The sequence below is a fragment of the Psittacula echo genome (assembly GCF_963264785.1).
Source record: "Psittacula echo genome assembly, chromosome: 25".
Taxonomy (NCBI): Eukaryota; Metazoa; Chordata; class Aves; order Psittaciformes; family Psittacidae; genus Psittacula; species Psittacula echo.
The window spans coordinates 5,435,941-5,454,140 of NC_137760.1; the positions used below are offsets into that span (position 1 = coordinate 5,435,941).

General features: G+C 51.3%; 1 protein-coding gene across 1 annotated transcript; it reads left to right on the plus strand.

Moving 5' to 3' along the window:
* Positions 1–9,243: 9,243 nt before the first annotated feature.
* Positions 9,244–17,297, plus strand: STC1 (stanniocalcin 1; the record flags this gene model as incomplete). The annotated part of the gene is made up of 4 exons (XM_080634359.1): positions 9,244–9,680; positions 11,903–12,045; positions 13,077–13,288; positions 17,027–17,297. The coding sequence occupies exons 1-4, from the start codon at positions 9,563–9,565 to the stop codon at positions 17,295–17,297; spliced, it is 744 nt and encodes a 247-aa protein (XP_080490485.1). The 5' UTR covers positions 9,244–9,562.
* Between the last annotated feature and the right edge of the window lie 903 nt (positions 17,298–18,200).

Sequence of the window (18,200 nt, forward strand, 5' to 3'; positions counted from 1 at the left end):
TGCACATAAGCATTTCCTTGAGCACAGGGATTAACAAAGCCTGGTTTCCCACAGACTGGGTCTTGTGGGCAGTTGTTAATTGAGATTGAAGCTTTTCCCGCAACAGGAGCGTTTGACATCTCCCCCTTTCCTCCCTCCCTGGAGTTTCTGGTACCCAGTGAGGGGTGATGAGATGCTCTAAGGGTCTGAGTGGGGTTTAGGGTTGTTTTCTGACAACCATCCTTTCTAATAGCTTACTTTTGACTAAGGTGATGGGGAGCTCTGAGGCATTTGTGCCCCCATCAAATGCAGCCGAAGGTGCCCAGAGGTGCTCCCAGATGTGCGGACATCCATGCAGGTACAGTTGGTTTAATGCCACCTGGTTAAATCAGGCTAAAAATCGTGAAGGATGGATTTGAAACTCATTGCAGACCTCATAAACTTCATTGGGGTTTGATTAACTCAGTGCTTTGGAAGGTTTTGTGGTTTATGGGTTGGGCTTTTTTGCTTTGTGGTGGATTTTTGGCTTAGGTAGAGCCCAGTCCTGAATTTTTCAATGAGAAGCAATGCAAGGTTAAACTCTGCTATCTCGAAATGAGGGCTGTGGGTGTTGTGACTTGCTTCCTACAGGCAGAGCAGGACCAAAGACCTGATTTGTGGGTTATGATCTGGCTGAGATGTTCATTTCTTGCTATTGGCCATCCACTTGCAGCTCGGTATCAGTTTCCCAACTGTTACATGGCAATAAAAGATCTCCTTTGTTCTATTTATGACCAAAACCATGGGCTAAAACAGTAGAGTTCCCCAGAAAAAGGCCCTTGGTGTTTATGGTGGACAAAGCTGCTGTGCTGGGATACGTAAACTAAGAATCTCCCCCAAAACCTTTCAACGTGCTGGCTTGGACTAGGGCAAATTCCCGGTTCCTATAAGGCCTTTAGCATGCTTCTCCTTATGGCTGCGCACCAGATAAGTGACAATTAGAAAAGCCAATCAATTTGTGGCTGCTCTGGTTTCAGTTTCCATCTGATGCAACTGCAATCTGGATGACAAATCTCAGTTCAGGACTACAAAGGGATTGTTCTCTCAGGAGATAACGCATTGCTGGCCGTGAAAATTGATTGTCCCGTTTAGTGATGTCTCTGCTTTCCCATAGCTGGTTTAGGAGCTGCTGCAAAGCGAGCTAAATCGGGGTTGGGGATGCTGTGATTGCTGCTGAGAGGAGCAATAATTATCCCACCTCTGCCCCTTGCACCTTTGTAAGCTCCCTGAAGCTCACCTATTTGCCCGGATGTGATATGGGTGTTTGAAACTCTGTTCTGTACAATTTGCTTTCCTCTGCCTTTTAGTGAATGGTGTGAAAAAGGCAAAAAAACCTCTTTTAGAATGTGGACACTGGAGCTGGGATCTCTTCTGTGTTGGTCTGTGCCCAGTTAGGAAATGGGTGCAGGGGAAATTTCCCATGGCAGATACATAAAGCATGTAGGGACAGGCCAAGGGGAATGGCTTTAACCTGCCAGAGGGGAGACTGAGATGAGCTCTTAGGCAGAAGCTCTTCCCTGTGAGGGTGCTGAGGCGCTGGCCCAGGGTGCCCAGAGAAGCTGTGGCTGCCCCATCCCTGGCAGTGTTCAAGGCCAGGCTGGACACAGGGGCTTGGAGCACCCTGCTCCAGTGGAAGGGGTCCCTGCCCGTGGCAGGGGTTGGAGCTGGATGGGCTTTAAGGTCCCTTCAGCCCAAACCATCCTAAGATCAGGTCCTTCTCTGCCTCGCTGGTTACGGCACTAGCACGAGAGCTTGGAGCAGCTGTCAGATATTTATGCAAGCCCGTTTCCTCTTCTATTTTAAGATCAGTTTTGATCAAAAAGAGGGTGTGGGGATGGGGGGGGAGGAGAAATCAGCTTGGAAACCACAATGCATTATTCAGAGCTCCCTGCTGCTTTTTCCTGCTCCTTTGCAGAAGCCGGCGCGAGGTGTAGCGACGAAACGCTCTGTTCCAATGGAACCTGCTGTAGGAGATGGCAAGCAGAGGGCTGGAGATGCTGACTTGTTCCCTACAAAACTCAGCCCTTTTCCCTGCCCAAACTGGGCTGTCAAGTTAATCATCATCTCCTTTGGAGGCCAACCCACAGCGAACTTCAGCCAGACAACACACGCGACTCCTCACAGCACTACTTACTTAGCAGTGTTGAGCGTTTCACATCCAAAGCAGCAGATGGGGAGGATAGCATGAGTTCTAGAGGGTGGCAAACAGAGCAGGGTTGGGAACAAGCCGTTCGAGGCCTGTTTCCACTTGGATTTTAACCTTCCATCTGAACTGAGGTAACGCCATGCTCGCTCTCAGCTCGGGATGCTTTGCATCACAAGTGGGACTTCATAGGGGTAAAGCACGACAGAGGAAGCTGCACCATTAATCTCTGCACAGGCTTGGAAAGAGGTGTGCGGTGCTGCCTTTCCCCGCAGTTACTGTAATGAATGTTAAGTTTCCAAAGGAAATGAGGCAAAATCCTTGTGGTTGAGTTCACAGTGAGTGAGGGTATGGGGGATATCTTCTGAGACCATCACTGGGGCAGCGGTTGTTGTCAGGAGGCCTGAAAGGACAAGCGTGGCTGTATTCCTGATGGGGATCTCAGAGAAATACAGAAGTCTCCCATGACTGTGTGATACTGTGGTTTCCCTGTGACAACAGGTACTGCAGATGGGTATTGCTGTGCCCAGACTCCCAGAGATAAAATGACTTCAAGCGCCCTTCAGCCTCTGCAATCCTGGGGTTGCTTTGGCTGCTCTGTGGCACAGAGACCAGAGGCTGTCATCCCCAGGGGAGCTGCCCGTTTGCTTCTCTATGTTTTGAGCTGTGCTCTGCTCGCTTTGCTGCCCTTATCTAACAAGGCGCTGTGTTGTTCAGGCCTTGGCAATGAACAGTTATCCTACCTCCCGAAAAATCACAGCCAAGGAGCGGTTCTCACGTTGAAGGTCTTTGTCAGGGCAGTAAACGGAAGGTTCAATGCACTCGCTCAGGATCTGTGGCTTGGTAGGGCCAGAAAGGGTGAAACTACACCACGACACTTGCAAAACGAATCCCAGTGACTACGGGCTAGGGGAGTTTCTCAAGAGCAGAGTGAGGAGCTGCCCTGTCCTTCCCTTCCCTTCTGTGACAGAGCTGCTGTGCCAATTGCCATGGACATTGCTGCCCGATTCCTGCTCGCCTTATTTCACACCTCGCGCTGAGCAGGCGGAGCAGGGAATGCTCTGTAAACAGGGGGCAAGGTCTTCCCAAGGCTTCTTCCACAGCACACACACACACAAAAAAGCAGATTCATGATTCATGAAGGCTCTGGCCATAGATCTTGCGCAGAAATGCTTGGCAGCTTTAGAGAATAGCTGGGTTTATTTTAACCTTTAAGAATGACACCAATTTCACAGCTGTTAATGCTATGTGGCTCCTACGCTTTCCAATGCAAATTACACATGAAGGGCTAATGCATTTTGATGAAGGGGGGGAGAGGCAGAATCTCCATATTAATGTGCCAATAGCTTTGTTCTGAAGTGTTTCATTTTATGCTTTAATGAGAGATCCTCTCTCTGGTTAAGGCAAGCCTTTGCAAGAAACTCTTTAGGTATTTGCTGGTGTCATCAGGCTCCGGAGAAGGGGGAGGAAAATGCTTCTTGCACGTGCGGGATGGGGGGTGCCTCTATGGCAAAGGCTGTTGTGATAGGAGTCCCATGTAGATGGAGGAGTCTCTGAGTCGAGACCCTCACAATGGGGTTTGGGGTTAACTCCTGCTGCAGCCAAAAGGATCGGGGATCTCTATGAAGGGTGGATGAGGCGGGTGTCCAACCACTGTTAAACTTGGGGGGCTTCCTCCCTCTCGTCACCAGTGCCAGCCTCTCTGAGCTCTGAGTGCTTTGACTTCAGGTGAACAGCCCTGTCACTGTGTGCAAGGAGCCTGGCATTGCGTCTCCATGTGCATCCTCCAAAACGCATTACTCATCGGCGTGATTGGGGGTAACCTGCCAAAGCACATTGCCCGGCGTAAATGCAACTTCCATGGGCTACGTCCTGTTTCTGTGCCTCCTTTTGGCTGGTGCTTCGGGGCTGGGGCTGGGGCTGGCACATCTACCTGCTGAATGGAAGGATGAAAGAGCCTCTGACTCTGTTTTTCAGGTACAAATGCAGCCCAAGCCAGGGATATCCATGTTTGGTTAGAGTGGAGTAAAGCTGCCCGCCTGCTACAGCAATGCCTTTAAAGGCCTGCTTCACCTTCCGCGGATGAGGGTTTTCAGTGCCTGCATCAGGCCGAGGTACCACGAATTGAGTGCTGAAAGTTCTTTATGTATCTGCTACGTGATGCACATTTGGTTTTAATCAAAACCCCACTGAAAGAGGCAGTTGGATTTCCAGCATAGGATTACAAGTAATACCGGGTTATTATTAGTAATCACTTTTCATCATGCATTGCATTTACAGGCCACAGAACAACCCCAGCAGAAATCTATTGAAACACATAAGCCCTTCTATCAGAAAAAACCCCAGCGTTGTGTGAAGTGAATAAATCACGTAGTGGAGTAAAATGAGAAGACCTTTAACTTCCTTCCTTTATGTTTCTGATTAACTCAAAGCCAATAGAAGGCAACAGTCGTACCCTTCCGTTGGGCATTAAACAATCGCACCTTCAGCACAGAGCGGGCGCGATGCAGTCCAACCCCTTCTGCCTGTTTGCATGTGAACCAGAGATAACCGATCTCGTGGTTGAATAAGAAGATCCTCAGCAGGGGTTTTGCTGTTGTTGTTGACAGGTTTCTAGAGCGAAGGCCAAAGCCTGCAGCCGGATCCAAGCGGCTGTGTTGGGGCAGACACCCAGGTAACTCCTCACTTGTATCCTGCCTTTTAGAACAAGTTCTGACATCACTTGCACCGGTGCAGCCAGGGTTATTCATTTGGGCTAAGCAAATTAAAAGGTTCTGCTTAGCCTCTCCCTTACTTTGCTTTCATTCTGTCAGTGTAATTGAAGCTACTCCTGGTTTATAACCCTACGCTGGGGGATTGCATCCAGACAGCGTGTAGTGACGCATCGGAATAATGGTGCAGATGAAGGGCTCATATTGAATTCGGTGGTTATACTAATGTACACCTGCTGAGGATCTGGTCCAGCGGGATGGATGGATGTGTGCAGGCGGCTGGCGAGCTGTCAAGGCCTCGAGACAGCGCAGGTTTGATCCTTACAACATGTTTCCCACGTGGAAGTTGTGGCAAGGAGGGAGCAGGGTGCCCGGCACGGCCGGCTCCTACAGCCCTACATAGGTGCAGAGGTGGAAGGGGCTTGGTTGAGGTGTAAAAGCCGCCTGGAGGTGGAGGTGGTGTCTGCAGTGGGTGATGGTGAGAGGCTCAGCCTGGAGTCCTGCATCCAGCTCTGGGGCAACAACACAAGAGAGACCTGGAGCTGCTGGAGTGAGGCCACGGAGCTGCTGCGAGGGCTGGAGCAGCTCTGCCCTGGAGCCAGGCTGAGAGAGCTGGGCTGGGGCAGCCTGGAGAAGAGAAGGCTCCTGAAGGGGAGACCTGAGAGCAGCTCCAGTGCCTAAAGGGGCTGCAGGAAACCTGGAGAGGGGCTTGGGACAAGGGCCTGTAGGGACAGGCCAAGGGGAATGGCTTGAACCTGCCAGAGGGGAGACTGAGATGAGCTCTTAGGCAGAAGCTCTTCCCTGTGAGGGTGCTGAGGCGCTGGCCCAGGGTGCCCAGAGAAGCTGTGGCTGCCCCATCCCTGGCAGTGTTCAAGGCCAGGTTGGACACAGGGGCTTGGAGCACCCTGCTCCAGTGGAAGGTGTCCCTGCCCATGGCAGGGGTTGGAACTGGGTGAGCTTTAAGCTCTGTTCAATCCAGACCACGCTGTGACTGCTCTCTGCCCCTTGCAGGACACGGGTCCAGCTCCCCGCGACCCCAGCCACCTGATGCTGCTCCCATCCATCCCTGGGGCGCGTCCGCAGTGCTCGGTGCTGCGTGCGGAGCGAGGAAGGGGTGGGGTGGCTGCAGACGTGTGTGCCACGGTGTCACCGCGGCGAGAGGAGGTTCCTTCGCTTGGCAGCAGCAGACGTGCGGGGACGGGGACGGCCCAGCCGAGCGTTGCTACCTCCCGACGTGATGCAGTTGCTCACGTCCCTCCGGAGCGGAGCGAATGGAGGGGTCCTGAGCCGGCGAAGGGGGGCTGAAAGGTGGGCAGGGATCCAGTTACACAATGGCAGGGGGGGGCCTCTGCCCTGCCAGCGGCTTCCAGCCAGGGAGCAGCTGAGCACAAAGCAGGGGGGGATTGACTTCAGGTTCTCTGCTTCTCTCCTTCTTCTTCTCTTTCATTCCCCCCCCTTTATTTCTTATCGAGGTTGGACACAAATCTCGACACCTTGGGAACGGGCGAGCAGCGGCACAATAGCGCGCACTGTTCGCTTGAACAGGATCTCTTGAATGGCGATGGAAAGAAGGGGATGGCTCACTAACAGTGCCTTTCTTTTGTCTCTTTAGACGTATCGGCCAGGAAACAAACCCTTCTACTTGAGGGCAGCGTTCATCCTGGAAGGGAAGCTCCAGGGAAATCTGTTCCAGCCGGTTATGCTGAGCCTGCAGTAGCAAATAGTGGGATTTCTCTTGGGGTTTAGTTTTGGAGGGGAATTTTTCCTCTTCTGGTGAGATCCCTATGGCATAAGCCTGCTATTAACTGAGAACAGGCGGAAGGAAGATATTAGGGAAAAGCTTATCCCTTAATGGGTATTCCTGTGTCCCTGTTCCCTCTAAAACATGCCCCTGGAATGGGCAAACCACCAGTCCTTAAGCAGTCGGGTGATTCCTGTGCTGTTTCTGTTTGCCATCACACGGAGTGCAGGGTGGAAGTTACAGGGGGATTGCGGAGTTTCCTGATGCCCTCATTACACAAAATGAGCAATGGAAATAGGCTCCGGTACCGAAGGACTCAAATGTCTCAGGCAGAAATCAGCTTGAACAAGTCTCCTGTCAAATCTGAGAGCAACTCAGCGTGGGTCCATCACTCCTGAAGGCATTTTCCCACTTCCTTTTCTACCCAGGGTCTTTCTGGAGACCTGAAGCCTGACCTTATAACGTTTGGATGTGTCCTGGTCCAATACATCACACTGTGTTGTAGTGCCCCTTCCTGTTACCAAACTGAGCCTCATCTTACACCTGATCTCCTGTTGTTGCTGTTGGGAATTAAAGCAGGTTACTTGGAAAACATGAAGCAGGTACAACTACTGAATATATCCATAAGGGAGTAAATCAGCCCTGGAATAATGCTCTGGAAGGATTTTAGTATCCATAGGAGCTACTTGCTACTGATTCTGCCTTCCACTTGGGCTCGGATCAGGATGCAGATGTGCTCGAAGGGCCAGGGCAGCCTGGTTTGGTTTGCAAACTACTCATAGTTCAGCTTGAGACATTAAAACGAGCCGAGCAGGAGGAGCATTCACTGTGAGGGAATCGGGCTCGGAGCTGGAGTGCAAACTGCGATGCTTCCGCTCCAGATAGGGCTTCGATAGAAGGGTGATTCAGCCCCCATTGAAGTCAACACCAGCGTCGCTTTGGGTTTAATGAGAGTCAAGCCTTTGGGGATTAATTGTCCCTCGCAAACTGGACCGGTCCTTTTCAGGAGAGAAACCAGAGCGCTTTTGGAGGGCTGCTCCTCTCCTGAGTGCTTTTTAATGGCTCCTTTTCCTCAGTGCAGTTGGCTCAGTGGCACCGAGCCGGGGGGGAAGCCGAAGCCCTCCTGTTTCAGTGCTTTGGGAACATCTGGCCCAGCTGTTTTGACCCCCAGGCAGGAGCACAACCTCCCTCCTGTTCCTGTTCCAACTGAAGCTGACCCCAGCTATGCCAACATGAACGGGGCTGGCGGCTCCTCTTTGGAAGCCATCAGAGCTCAGGGGTGGGGTGAGGAGCCAGCGTGGTCCCGTTGCCATCAAACCAAGGCAAAAGGAAGACAGGGATGCGATAAAGGAGTGGGCACTCCTTCTGGAGCTCCACTGAGGAAGAGGCTACTTGTGTTCTCTTTAAATTGCTTCCTTATTGAGTTTAAGGTTTAGCTGCCCATAAACCTGAATGATGCCCGTGGGACGAGGGGGATTTGCGCCTCCACTTCCATGAGGTTTGTAGGAATGGTTCATGCAAACAGACCTCGTACACATGGATGGATGTGGGAGTCTGTTCAAGCTGCTTTTCCTTGCCTGGCACCACAGGGACGAGAGTATTTCTCCTTCACTAGAGAAGATCCTGGGGATGGCTGAGTGAGATCAAGATCCCAAAGCAGCTCTCTTGTCTCTGAGCCATAATACACGATTTTGAACTCTTTTGGCTTATTCTAAGCTGTGGGAACTTCTAATGTTTTATCTCTAAGTCTCCTTTCTCTGTGCACCTTCCCAGTTTCCTTTCTGCTCTAAGGCTTAGACTTTCATCCCCTAAATGCTCAGAGCCAGAAATTGTCTCTGGTATAGAGGAGAATCAGTTCTCTAGTGTGTTAATCCTCATTATGTGCCTATTAACATGAAGATTAAACCAAGCATTAGGGTGCCTCCTCCCGTTATGAAATCTGAAGAACAGGATTGAATTTGGGGGGGGGGGGGGGAACCACCAAACACCTAAAAAGTTGGTCCTTGAGCTTCACTGGGAATAAGAAGCAGCCAAACTCCACTGAAGGCCAGGGTATGGAAGCAGGGTTTTGTTAAGGGAAGGGGAAGATAAGGAGTGTGGTGTGTGAGGAATGGGGTTTTAGGCACCGAGAGGGTATTTGCATGTGCCTACGTGAGGTGCAGTGTGTTTGGACGTGGGTTCAGGGCTGCGCACACGTGCTTTGGCAGGCAAGAGGCGATGCCTCCCGTCTGCACGCACACAGGTACGTCCCCTTTGCCTTTCCGGGGGGCCAGGGGCAGGCACGGAGCTGCCCCACTGCGCGGGGGCTCGGGGCCAGCCCCATGCGAATCCCCCTTTCCCAAGGGCTGGAATAGCTGCAGACGGATGGGAAAACCTCTCTTCTTAAAGGGCAGGTGATTTGTTCTTTGGGGGGGGCGGGAGGATTTCGGGCTGCGCTGTCATTTCCTCGAGCTTAATTATCCATAGGGAGTCATCCCGTTCCCCCCTCCCTCCCCATTCCCCACCCCAAGGATTAACTTTGGGGTTATTGTTGTTTGGCAGGTACTTTTAATTGGCTGGAAAATATTCTTCCTGTGAAGTTGCAGTTTTCTGGGGCTTGAATGAGTCCATTCTGCCATTGGCTCTGCCCAGCGCCTCCCCATTGGCTCCGCAGCCCGCGGGGGGACCGATAAGGGCGGCTATAAAAGCCCTCGGCACCGCTCCTGGTCCCCCAGCGAGCAGGAGCCAGAGGGGCCAGACAGAGCCGGGCTGCAGCACGTCCCTGAGCCTCAGCCGACTCCTTGCTGTCTCTGCCTGGGAGCGCGTATCCAGATCCACATCTTTGCTCGAGCCGAAGTGGAAGAAGAGAGAGGGATACACACATACACCCATATAAAAAAAAAAAAACAACCCAAAAAGCCAAAAATCCCACCCCCAAAAAAACCACACTTAGCGGAAACTTGTCAGAGAATGCTCCTAAAGTCTGGCTTTCTCCTGCTGCTGGTGATCAGTGCATCCGCATCCTATGAAGCTGAACAGAATGACTCTGTGAGCCCCAGGAAACCCAGGGTTGCAGCCCAGAACTCAGGTAACACCCAGCAAGGAGGGCTTTGAGCCTGAACCCTGACGTGTTGAACTGTCTCAGATCTCTCTGCTGATGATTTTTTCCTTTCTTTCTTCTTTTATTTCCTTTTTTCTTTTTCGCCTTTTTGGTTTTTTTGCTTATAAACTTAATGGCTGGTAGGAAGCAATCTGAATTTAAGGGGCTGAATCAGGAGGATATTGGTGCAGAGCTGGAGAAGGAATCTTCTCCTTTCAGGAGCTGGGGCAGGGAACCGGTGTGTGAGCTGCTTGCAGGATGCAATCCATTCTCTCTCCTCCTCCCCCAGCTCCTAAATGAGTTCCATGTACTTTTTCTCCCCCTGCTTGCATGTCTCTTTCTCTCCTCCCCAGTTGCAGCCGTACTTGGGTGTTAAATTCCTTGCTTTTGAGGAAGTTGATACAAATCCGTGGCAGTTGGACGGCACCATTGTTCTGCCAAACATCTGCCTGGGCAGAGAGGGGCAGAGAGAAATGCGACTTTGAAGCATGCAGTAACCTAGAAACTGTCCCTTGCTAACGCTGCTTCCCGAAGCCTGCTTGCTCTCAGTCCGGTGGTACCGTAAAGCAAACCCAATGGTGATATTTAGCAAACTTGCTTTTACAATGGAGAGAAAAATTGCTGGCAAGCCGGCTCTGGATGGCTCCACTTTGTGCGCTAGAGATGCTTAAGATAAGTTGGACACATTGTCTTGAACAATGGGGATTAAGAATCTGTCTCCTACTATACAGAAAAGATATTAGGTCTCTTAATTTGGAGCTTATTTTAGCTCTGCAAGGCTCTGCAGCATTATCCTAGGGTGTTTGCTCAATTTCCTTTTGTATTTGGTTGCTATAGAAACATAGGGTCTCACTATTGCACCGTGCCTAAAACAATAAAAGCTTAATGCAGACTAAGTCTGCTGCAAGCAAAGTTCTAATTTGAACCTGTGGAAACATAATTCTGGGAATGGCTTGGGCGATGGGGAGGTTATGAACTGGGGAAGAGGATGAGCTGACTCAATATTTCTCCCTTCAGGCACGTAAGCAGGAGTGGAGAATGAGGAGGGGTTGATGGGGTGATCCCTTCAAATGCTTTCTCTTTTCTCCTGCGTCCCTGTGAAGCTCCCGGTTGTCTGGATGTGTCTTTGGGCTACAACTTCGCTCTCGGGAAGGTGTTGTTCCCTTCCACTGGATGCAAACCCTCACTTTTCCCACACCTCGCGTCGCGATGGGAGACACGGGCTTTGCATTTCTTCCTAAAGAATGCCTCGTAACATGAGCTGCAAAAGTCGTGACCGTGCCTTGCACGGGCACATAAGGGGACGGATGTTCAGCTTCCCCAAAAAGGTTAATCCCTCCTAATTTCAGGGCACTCATGTGGCAATACTGCTGATTCATTGTTAAAATGCACAATATCTGCACTAAAAAGGACAGGGTGACATGGATACCCTCCTGCTCAGCCTAACCACTGCCTCAAGGGGGTAAATTGTACATGGCCAGCTTCATTACCTTTAACTTTTCCTGCCCAAATGCCCCTTCTCTCTGCGCGTCTTCAGCGATGTGACCCTTCTAGGCTGTGCTTGCAAGCTGCTGGGTACCAGGTTAGTGTTTAGCTGCTCATTCAAGTCCTTTGTGCTGATGATTGACACACAAACCAAGATCTTTTTAGCTTCTTTATGCCTTTTAGATACCCCCAGGGCCACAACCCCAGCACGTCCTCACCAGACGTGCAGGTTTCGTGGCAGTTTATTGGCAGTTGCCATCACTTCAGTCTCGTTTCTAAAGGAGGTTTGTGAACCGGGTGCTGCCAAGCTGCTCCGACCTCCCTTTGGTCTAAGACTGTGGAGAAGACCTCACCACTCAGGGCTCTTCATGGGCCCATCCTCATCACTTGTGCCTTCTTTAGAGGGAGTCTGAATGGGTGCATGCAGTCAGAGTTAGCTTGGGATGGACCTGTGAGTCTCCACTGAGATGTTGCCTCTGTTAATCTGTACGTAACTGATGGAAGATGTCGGTAGTTGCAGTTTCCATCCCTCGATTTGGTGGTGATCTTCAGTTAACAACTCCCTTTAGCAACGCTTTTATGCTCTTTTCTCCACCTCTCCCTCCAGCCTTTCAAAGCAATCAGGCTGCCGCTTGACAGCATTGGGCACGACGTGCTTAGCACTGGATGAGGGGTCGATGGCATCGGGTGCGTGCATCATGTTGTGCCTGTTCCTCTCTCCGCAGCCGAGGTGGTTCGCTGCCTCAACAGTGCCCTTCAGGTGGGCTGCGGGGCCTTTGCCTGCCTGGAGAACTCCACGTGTGACACGGATGGCATGTATGACATCTGCAAGTCCTTCCTGTACAGTGCTGCTAAATTCGACACTCAGGTACAGTATAAAGGGGACATAATATTGCCTTGCACCTTAATCTGTGTGTTCTCGTGGGGATGGGGTCTGTGCAGGCTTAACCCTTCCTTTCTTGCAGCCCTTCCTGCTGCTCAGCTCCTCCTCTGAGCCATCACTTTGGTTTTTGGCTACAAACGCATCCTTCGGGGCTATTTTCTGCAGCGCATTTTCCACGTGCTGTGTGCGAGGACTTGGCAGGGAGCGTTCCGCGGGGCGGAGAGCGAAGTTTCCTCTTCAGGAGGAAGTAGAAGCGTTCCTCTAACAAAGTAAAGCTCCTGACTGTGTGACCTGGCACAGGGCTGGGGTTTGCATTGGAAGTCTTTGGGCCTGGGAACGCACAGCCACATCAGCCTCTCCACGGCTGCGGTAGCTCGCAGTGGGATAAATAGGATAATATCAGAGGGACTGGCTGTGCCAAGGGCTCTCTTCCTCTCTGCTTTCTTCCCAACATGTTGCTCTCGCTCCCCAGGACAAACCTCAAAGGCTCTTAAAGCATCCTGAGGTCTCAGTGAACCAAATGCGTTCAGTTGCTGGTGTGTGGTGAGTGGTCCAGCCCCATCCCAGCGGGCAGGATTGGCCCATCCCTGGTGCTGGCCCTCTTAGGTCTCTTCATGCAATGACTTCCATTGCCTGAATGTTTTGGGAACCTCTGTCCTCTATGGACGTGTGCGTCCCAACTGAAACTGCTGTGGCTGAAAACGATGCAATAATTATCACAGGCTCATGGAATGGGTTGGGTAGGACCTGAAAGCTCATCCAGTTCCAACCACGGGCAGGGACACCTTCCACTAGAGCAGCTTGCTCCAACCTGGCCTCGAACACTGCCAGGGATGGGGCAGCCACAGCATCCTTGGGCTTTTAGGGTCCAGTTCCCTGCCCTGCCTGGTAAGGGACCTCCAGCAGGGCTATAATTGCAGCAGGGGTAACCAATAGCAGCCAGGCACAGTGGAGTATCTCCATACATCCCTTGCTGTGAAATCTGTTGTAGTTTAAGGTTTTTCTTCTGTTTCCAGGGAAAAGCTTTTGTGAAAGAGAGCTTGAAATGCATCGCAAACGGGGTTACGTCCAAGGTGTTCCTGGCCATCCGGAGGTGCTCCACGTTCCAAAGGATGATCTCCGAGGTGCAAGAGGAGTGCTACAGCAAACTGGACATGTGTGGCATCGCCAAGAGGAACCCTGAAGCCATCACGGAGGTCGTCCAGCTTCCGAATCAGTTCTCAAACCGGTACGTGGAGCTTCCCTCAGCTGAAATCCATCAAATGCAATAATGGGAAAGAAATGAGAGGAACCAAATGGGCTTCACTTCTTAAAGTCCTCTCATAGCTCAAGCTAAGCAGCACTCTCTGTCTTTTCGAGTCCTTGTTCAGTTTTACCAGCATTCCTCTGATTCTCCCTTTGGTGAATACATTGGGAAACATCTCCAGGGGAGAATCCTAACATGAACTGGGCATACATTGCTTCAAAGCCTGGAGTACGTTTAAATGTTGGTTCTTTCAGTCTGAATGCAGAATAACAGTAAGCAGAGCTTTCCGATGCCAAACCCGGTTCTATCAATGTAGCATCTCCGGCACATTGAGCACTTCAGAGCTTTACAACCTCTTGCAACTTCCTTCACTCCTTCACATTGCAGCCACCCCCTGCCTTGGTTTATTTGGCACCCAGCAAATGAGAACTTGCCCATGGCAATATGAAGCATAAGGAAAGCTTAAAGAGAATCAGCAAACCTGCTCCTGTGTAAGCTTATTCTGCCGTGGGCCGGTAGTTCATATTTCTAGGGATAGTCTGGTGTCCTTAAAGGTCTCTTTTAGGGTTATCTTCAGCCCTGTTCCTTCTTGCCTGCACAAACAGGCACGTTGTGCTGCTCTCTGGCACCTTTATCTGAGCGCTGAACTGCCCTGTCCCCATCCTCCAAGGACAAGGGACAGAGAGAGGCTCCAGCGAGCTGCTGCAGTCTGCGCAGTCATGCTGCAAGGGCAGGGATTTCTTCCTCTAAATCCTGGAACAATCAGTGCTGAGTCTTGTGATCGGGATAAAAGGGATCTTCTTGAGCACTTTGTGTAAATATGCTCTAGAATTTGAGTGCAAACAGACCAAGCTGCAATTTAACATGATGGCTGGCTGTGATGAATGCTACAGCTCCTCTGGGGTGGCTGATTGACTTGATCTAGAAGCATTTGAAACCTCCAGGCCTATCCTAGGACAGGTATGCAAGTGATGAATGGATGTGGCATCTCTGACCAGTATCATTGTGGCAAACTCTATTGTAGTTATTATATCCAGAAAATCCTGCATGTGGGAAGGTGAAAAGTACATTTGTGTCTTTCCCCTCTTCCCCCAAGCAAATCAGGAAGAGGTTTGCTTCAGCGTTCACCTGAGGGCTGGGGTGAGGAGCACAGAGCCCTGTGGCATCAGAAAGAGCAGTTCAGGTTAATCTGATGGACCGTAGCTTTAAACCAGCCTTTGGTGGGGCCATGGGGGCACTAGGGTGAAGGAGGACGCGTGCCCGCTTGGGCGATGGGGATGCAGTGGTAGCAGCAGCAGCGTTGTACGTGTTGGTCCAAAGGACCAAGCCTGAGCAGGAGCTGCTGTCTCCCCAGGCAGAGGGAACTCCTCCCCCACCGCCGCCAGCCCTTCTTGAAGCCAGAGGATATTATGACATGTTGAGTAACAAAAGCAGCAGGATTTCCCAGCTAATAGTTTACATTGAGGTCTCCTAAAGCATCCTGCTTTCCCAGCCCCTGTCCCAACATAGCCACAGAATAAGAATGTGCCACTTGGCCTGGGACACTGAGAGGAAGTAGTTAAAGGTCATAGCATCTTCCTGTGATTTAATCTCATGGCAGGAGCAGGAGGAGAGGAAAGCCTTGTTGCCTTGGCTTGCAGTCTAAGGCACTAGCAAGCTGTTCGATTGCAGCTCCGGCTATGGAAACCACCAAGCTTTATCTGTATGAAGGAGGTGGAGGCAGCGCAGCAGAGGAAGGTGGATGGGATCTGCTCCTCCTGTCCTGTTAGGCTGGAACTGATTTGAGCTGGATGTGTGGCTCGCACAGATGGATTCATCATCAACCACTGTGCACACTTCAGGCCTCAATATCAGCCCTGCCAAGCCGTGCTTGCACTGTGCTCCCCCGTGCCAACGCTTGGTCCTTTTGTGCTTCAAGAGCAGCAGAAACTTTAACCTCACCTGACCTCCACTGGCTGCTCTAAAGGCCAGAGCTGAGAGCTAGGAAAGAGTTTGAATGTGAGCTCTCATTTCCCTCTTCCTTCCCCTCCTCCACCTGCGGGTTATTCTCTTCTCTGCTCTGGTGGAAAAATGTCACCGTGACCTTAAAGGCTTAAAATAAGTTTCCCAACGTCCTCCCAGGCAGGAGTAGCCCAGCAGATACGGGACCGCTCCTCTTCTCCCCCCTTTCTCTCCCTAGGAAGATGCTCTCCTGTACGGGGAGCTCCCACTCGCCAGCTTTGCTCTCCCTGCCCTGTGGAGGAGCGTTCCTTTGAGCGCTGTTCTCTGCTCAGCTGGGCAAACAGATCAGCACAAACTCCTGGCTCCCTCCTTCCTGCAGCAAGGAATCACAGAACCATAGAACGGTTTGGGTTGGAAAGGACCTTGAGATCATCCAGTTCCAACCCCCCTGCCATGGGCAGGGACACCCCACACTAAACCATGGCACCCAAGGCTTTGTCCAACCTGGCCTTGAACACCGCCAGGGATGGAGCATTCACAACCTCCCTGGGCAACCCATTCCAGTGCCTCAGCACCCTCACAGTAAAGAATTTCTTCCTTAGATCCAATCTAAACTTCCACGTGTGCTCCAGGCTGCTGGAAGGCGAAAATGCAGCAGCAGGCTGGAGAGGAGGCAGGCAGGCAACAAGGCAGAGCATAAGGTCCTCACTTGTGATTTAAATGCACGGTCACTGATTGTGTGTCCAATGGATCTATCCCCAGGGAATACATGCATCTGTCAGGCTCTGACCTGCTTCTCCCTCTTCTGGTCCCTTGCTAAAGGCTGTGCACGGAGGGAAGAGGGAGGGATGAATGGGAATGGTGCCACAGGGATGGATACGTTTGTAGGACGGGTTGCACTGCCGCAGACCAGTGATCTGCTTAGTCTGTGATGTGGTTTGGTGATGGGCAGATGCAATTATTTTTGTTCCTAAAGATCTAGAAACTCAGGTTGTTTAGCGGAGAGTAAACCACACACTGAAGTCAGTTCCTTCTCTTAGCTCCTCACTCTCACCTGCTTCCCAATGCAGCAAGGGAACATCAAAATCACTTCTGCTTCCTTCTCTGTCTTGAGCACGTATGTGAGCATCTTGGAGTCCAGGGCATTTGTTAGATGCAGTGAGAATATGTACATTGTGCACTGCCAAAAATCAATGTCAAACACACCCTGCATGACTTAAAAAACCTGATTCTCTGAGCTTTGTTGCTTGAGATCAGCTCCTGCCTTTGGTTCTTTCGTCTTCATAGGATTATACAATCACCAAACGGTTTGGGTTGGAAGGGACCTTAAAGCCCATCCAGCTCCAACCCCTGCCACGGGCAGGGACCCCTTCCACTGGAGCAGGTTGCTCCAAGCCCCTGTGTCCAACCTGGCCTTGAACACTGCCAGGGATGGGGCAGCCACAGCTTCTCTGGGCACCCTGGGCCAGCGCCTCAGCACCCTCACAGGGAAGAGCTTCTGCCTAAGAGCTCATCTCAGTCTCCCCTCTGGCAGGTTCAAGCCATTCCCCTTGGCCTGTCCCTGCAGGCCCTTGTCCCAAGCCCCTCTCCAGGTTTCCTGCAGCCCCTTTAGGCACTGGAGCTGCTCTAAGGTCTCCCCTTGAGGAGCCTTCTCATCTCCAGGCTACACAAGCCCATTGCTCTCAGCATCTTTGTGGCCTCCTCTGAATCCATCGCAGCAGCTCCATGTCCCTCTCCCTTGGAGCTGCCTCGGCATAACCGCCGGTACCTCTCGTGCAGGTATTACAACAAGCTGGTGAGGAGCCTGTTGGAGTGCGACGACGAGACCGTGAGCACCATCAAGGACAGCTTGATGGAGAAGATCGGCCCCAACATGGCGAGCCTCTTCCACCTGCTGCAGACAGACCACTGCGCCCAGGGCCACCCGCGCTCCGACTTCGCCAGGAGACGCATCACGGAGCCGCAGAAGCTCAAACTCTACTTCAGGAACCTGCGAGGTGAGGGCCCGGCCCCGGCGCACGCGAAGCGCGGCTCGGCCGAGAGCGCGTAACGCCCCGGCGCGGCGCCCGCGGGTGTTAAGGGATGCTAAGCACGACCAAAGCTGAAGTCTCTCTTCTAGAGGAGTCACGCACCCAACCCAAGTGTACTGTAGCTAGTTTTAACACCGACCAGGACCTGGTTTTAGAGTTAGCCTTTCATTCTTTTCTGTTCCTCTCGAAGAAAGCGTTTTGCATGGAGCCGTGTTCAGTGTCTCAGCTTCCCCGCCATCCAAATGTCTCCATCTCTTTTCCTCCCCACACAAAAGACACCCCCAAAAGACCTTAGTCTTAACTGTAACCGTTGTAACAGTAGTCGGGCCTTCAGACACCAAACTCTAAATGTACTGTAGCACTAACGCCATTGAAGTCTGAAGATTTGGCACCAGGGAGAATAGCTTGTTCTCTCTTGTAGTAAGCTGGGAGGAGACGATAGATGCACTAATAACTATTGCACATCCTAAAGATGTCAATGGAATTCGTGTTATGAATCTGTGCTGGCCATGGACGAATATGAATGTCATATTCCTGGTCTCTTAGTGTCATACAGTCCTAATCCTTCCAACACAGCTCTGTTAACCCATCGAGTTACCAAACTCGCTAGCTGTGGGTGATTTTAATTACCGTGACCTGGCACCACAGTGCAAAATGAGTTAAAACTTCCCCACAAACACGCAGCAAATCAGGAAAGGAACGTTTTGTACTATGGAAATGACTAAAAGAGGTGCCAGTCGATGGCTGAAGCTAGTCAGAAGGTTGCATAATCTTGCATTGTATTTAAAAGCTAACATCTATGTACTGTATTTAACTGTCTAAAGCTTTAAAGGAAATCTAACAGAAGCATACCCTGTCTTAAGACTAGAGTATTAAAGGTCTTGCTCTAACTGTGGTATAAATAGTTTTAAAATCTGTCATGT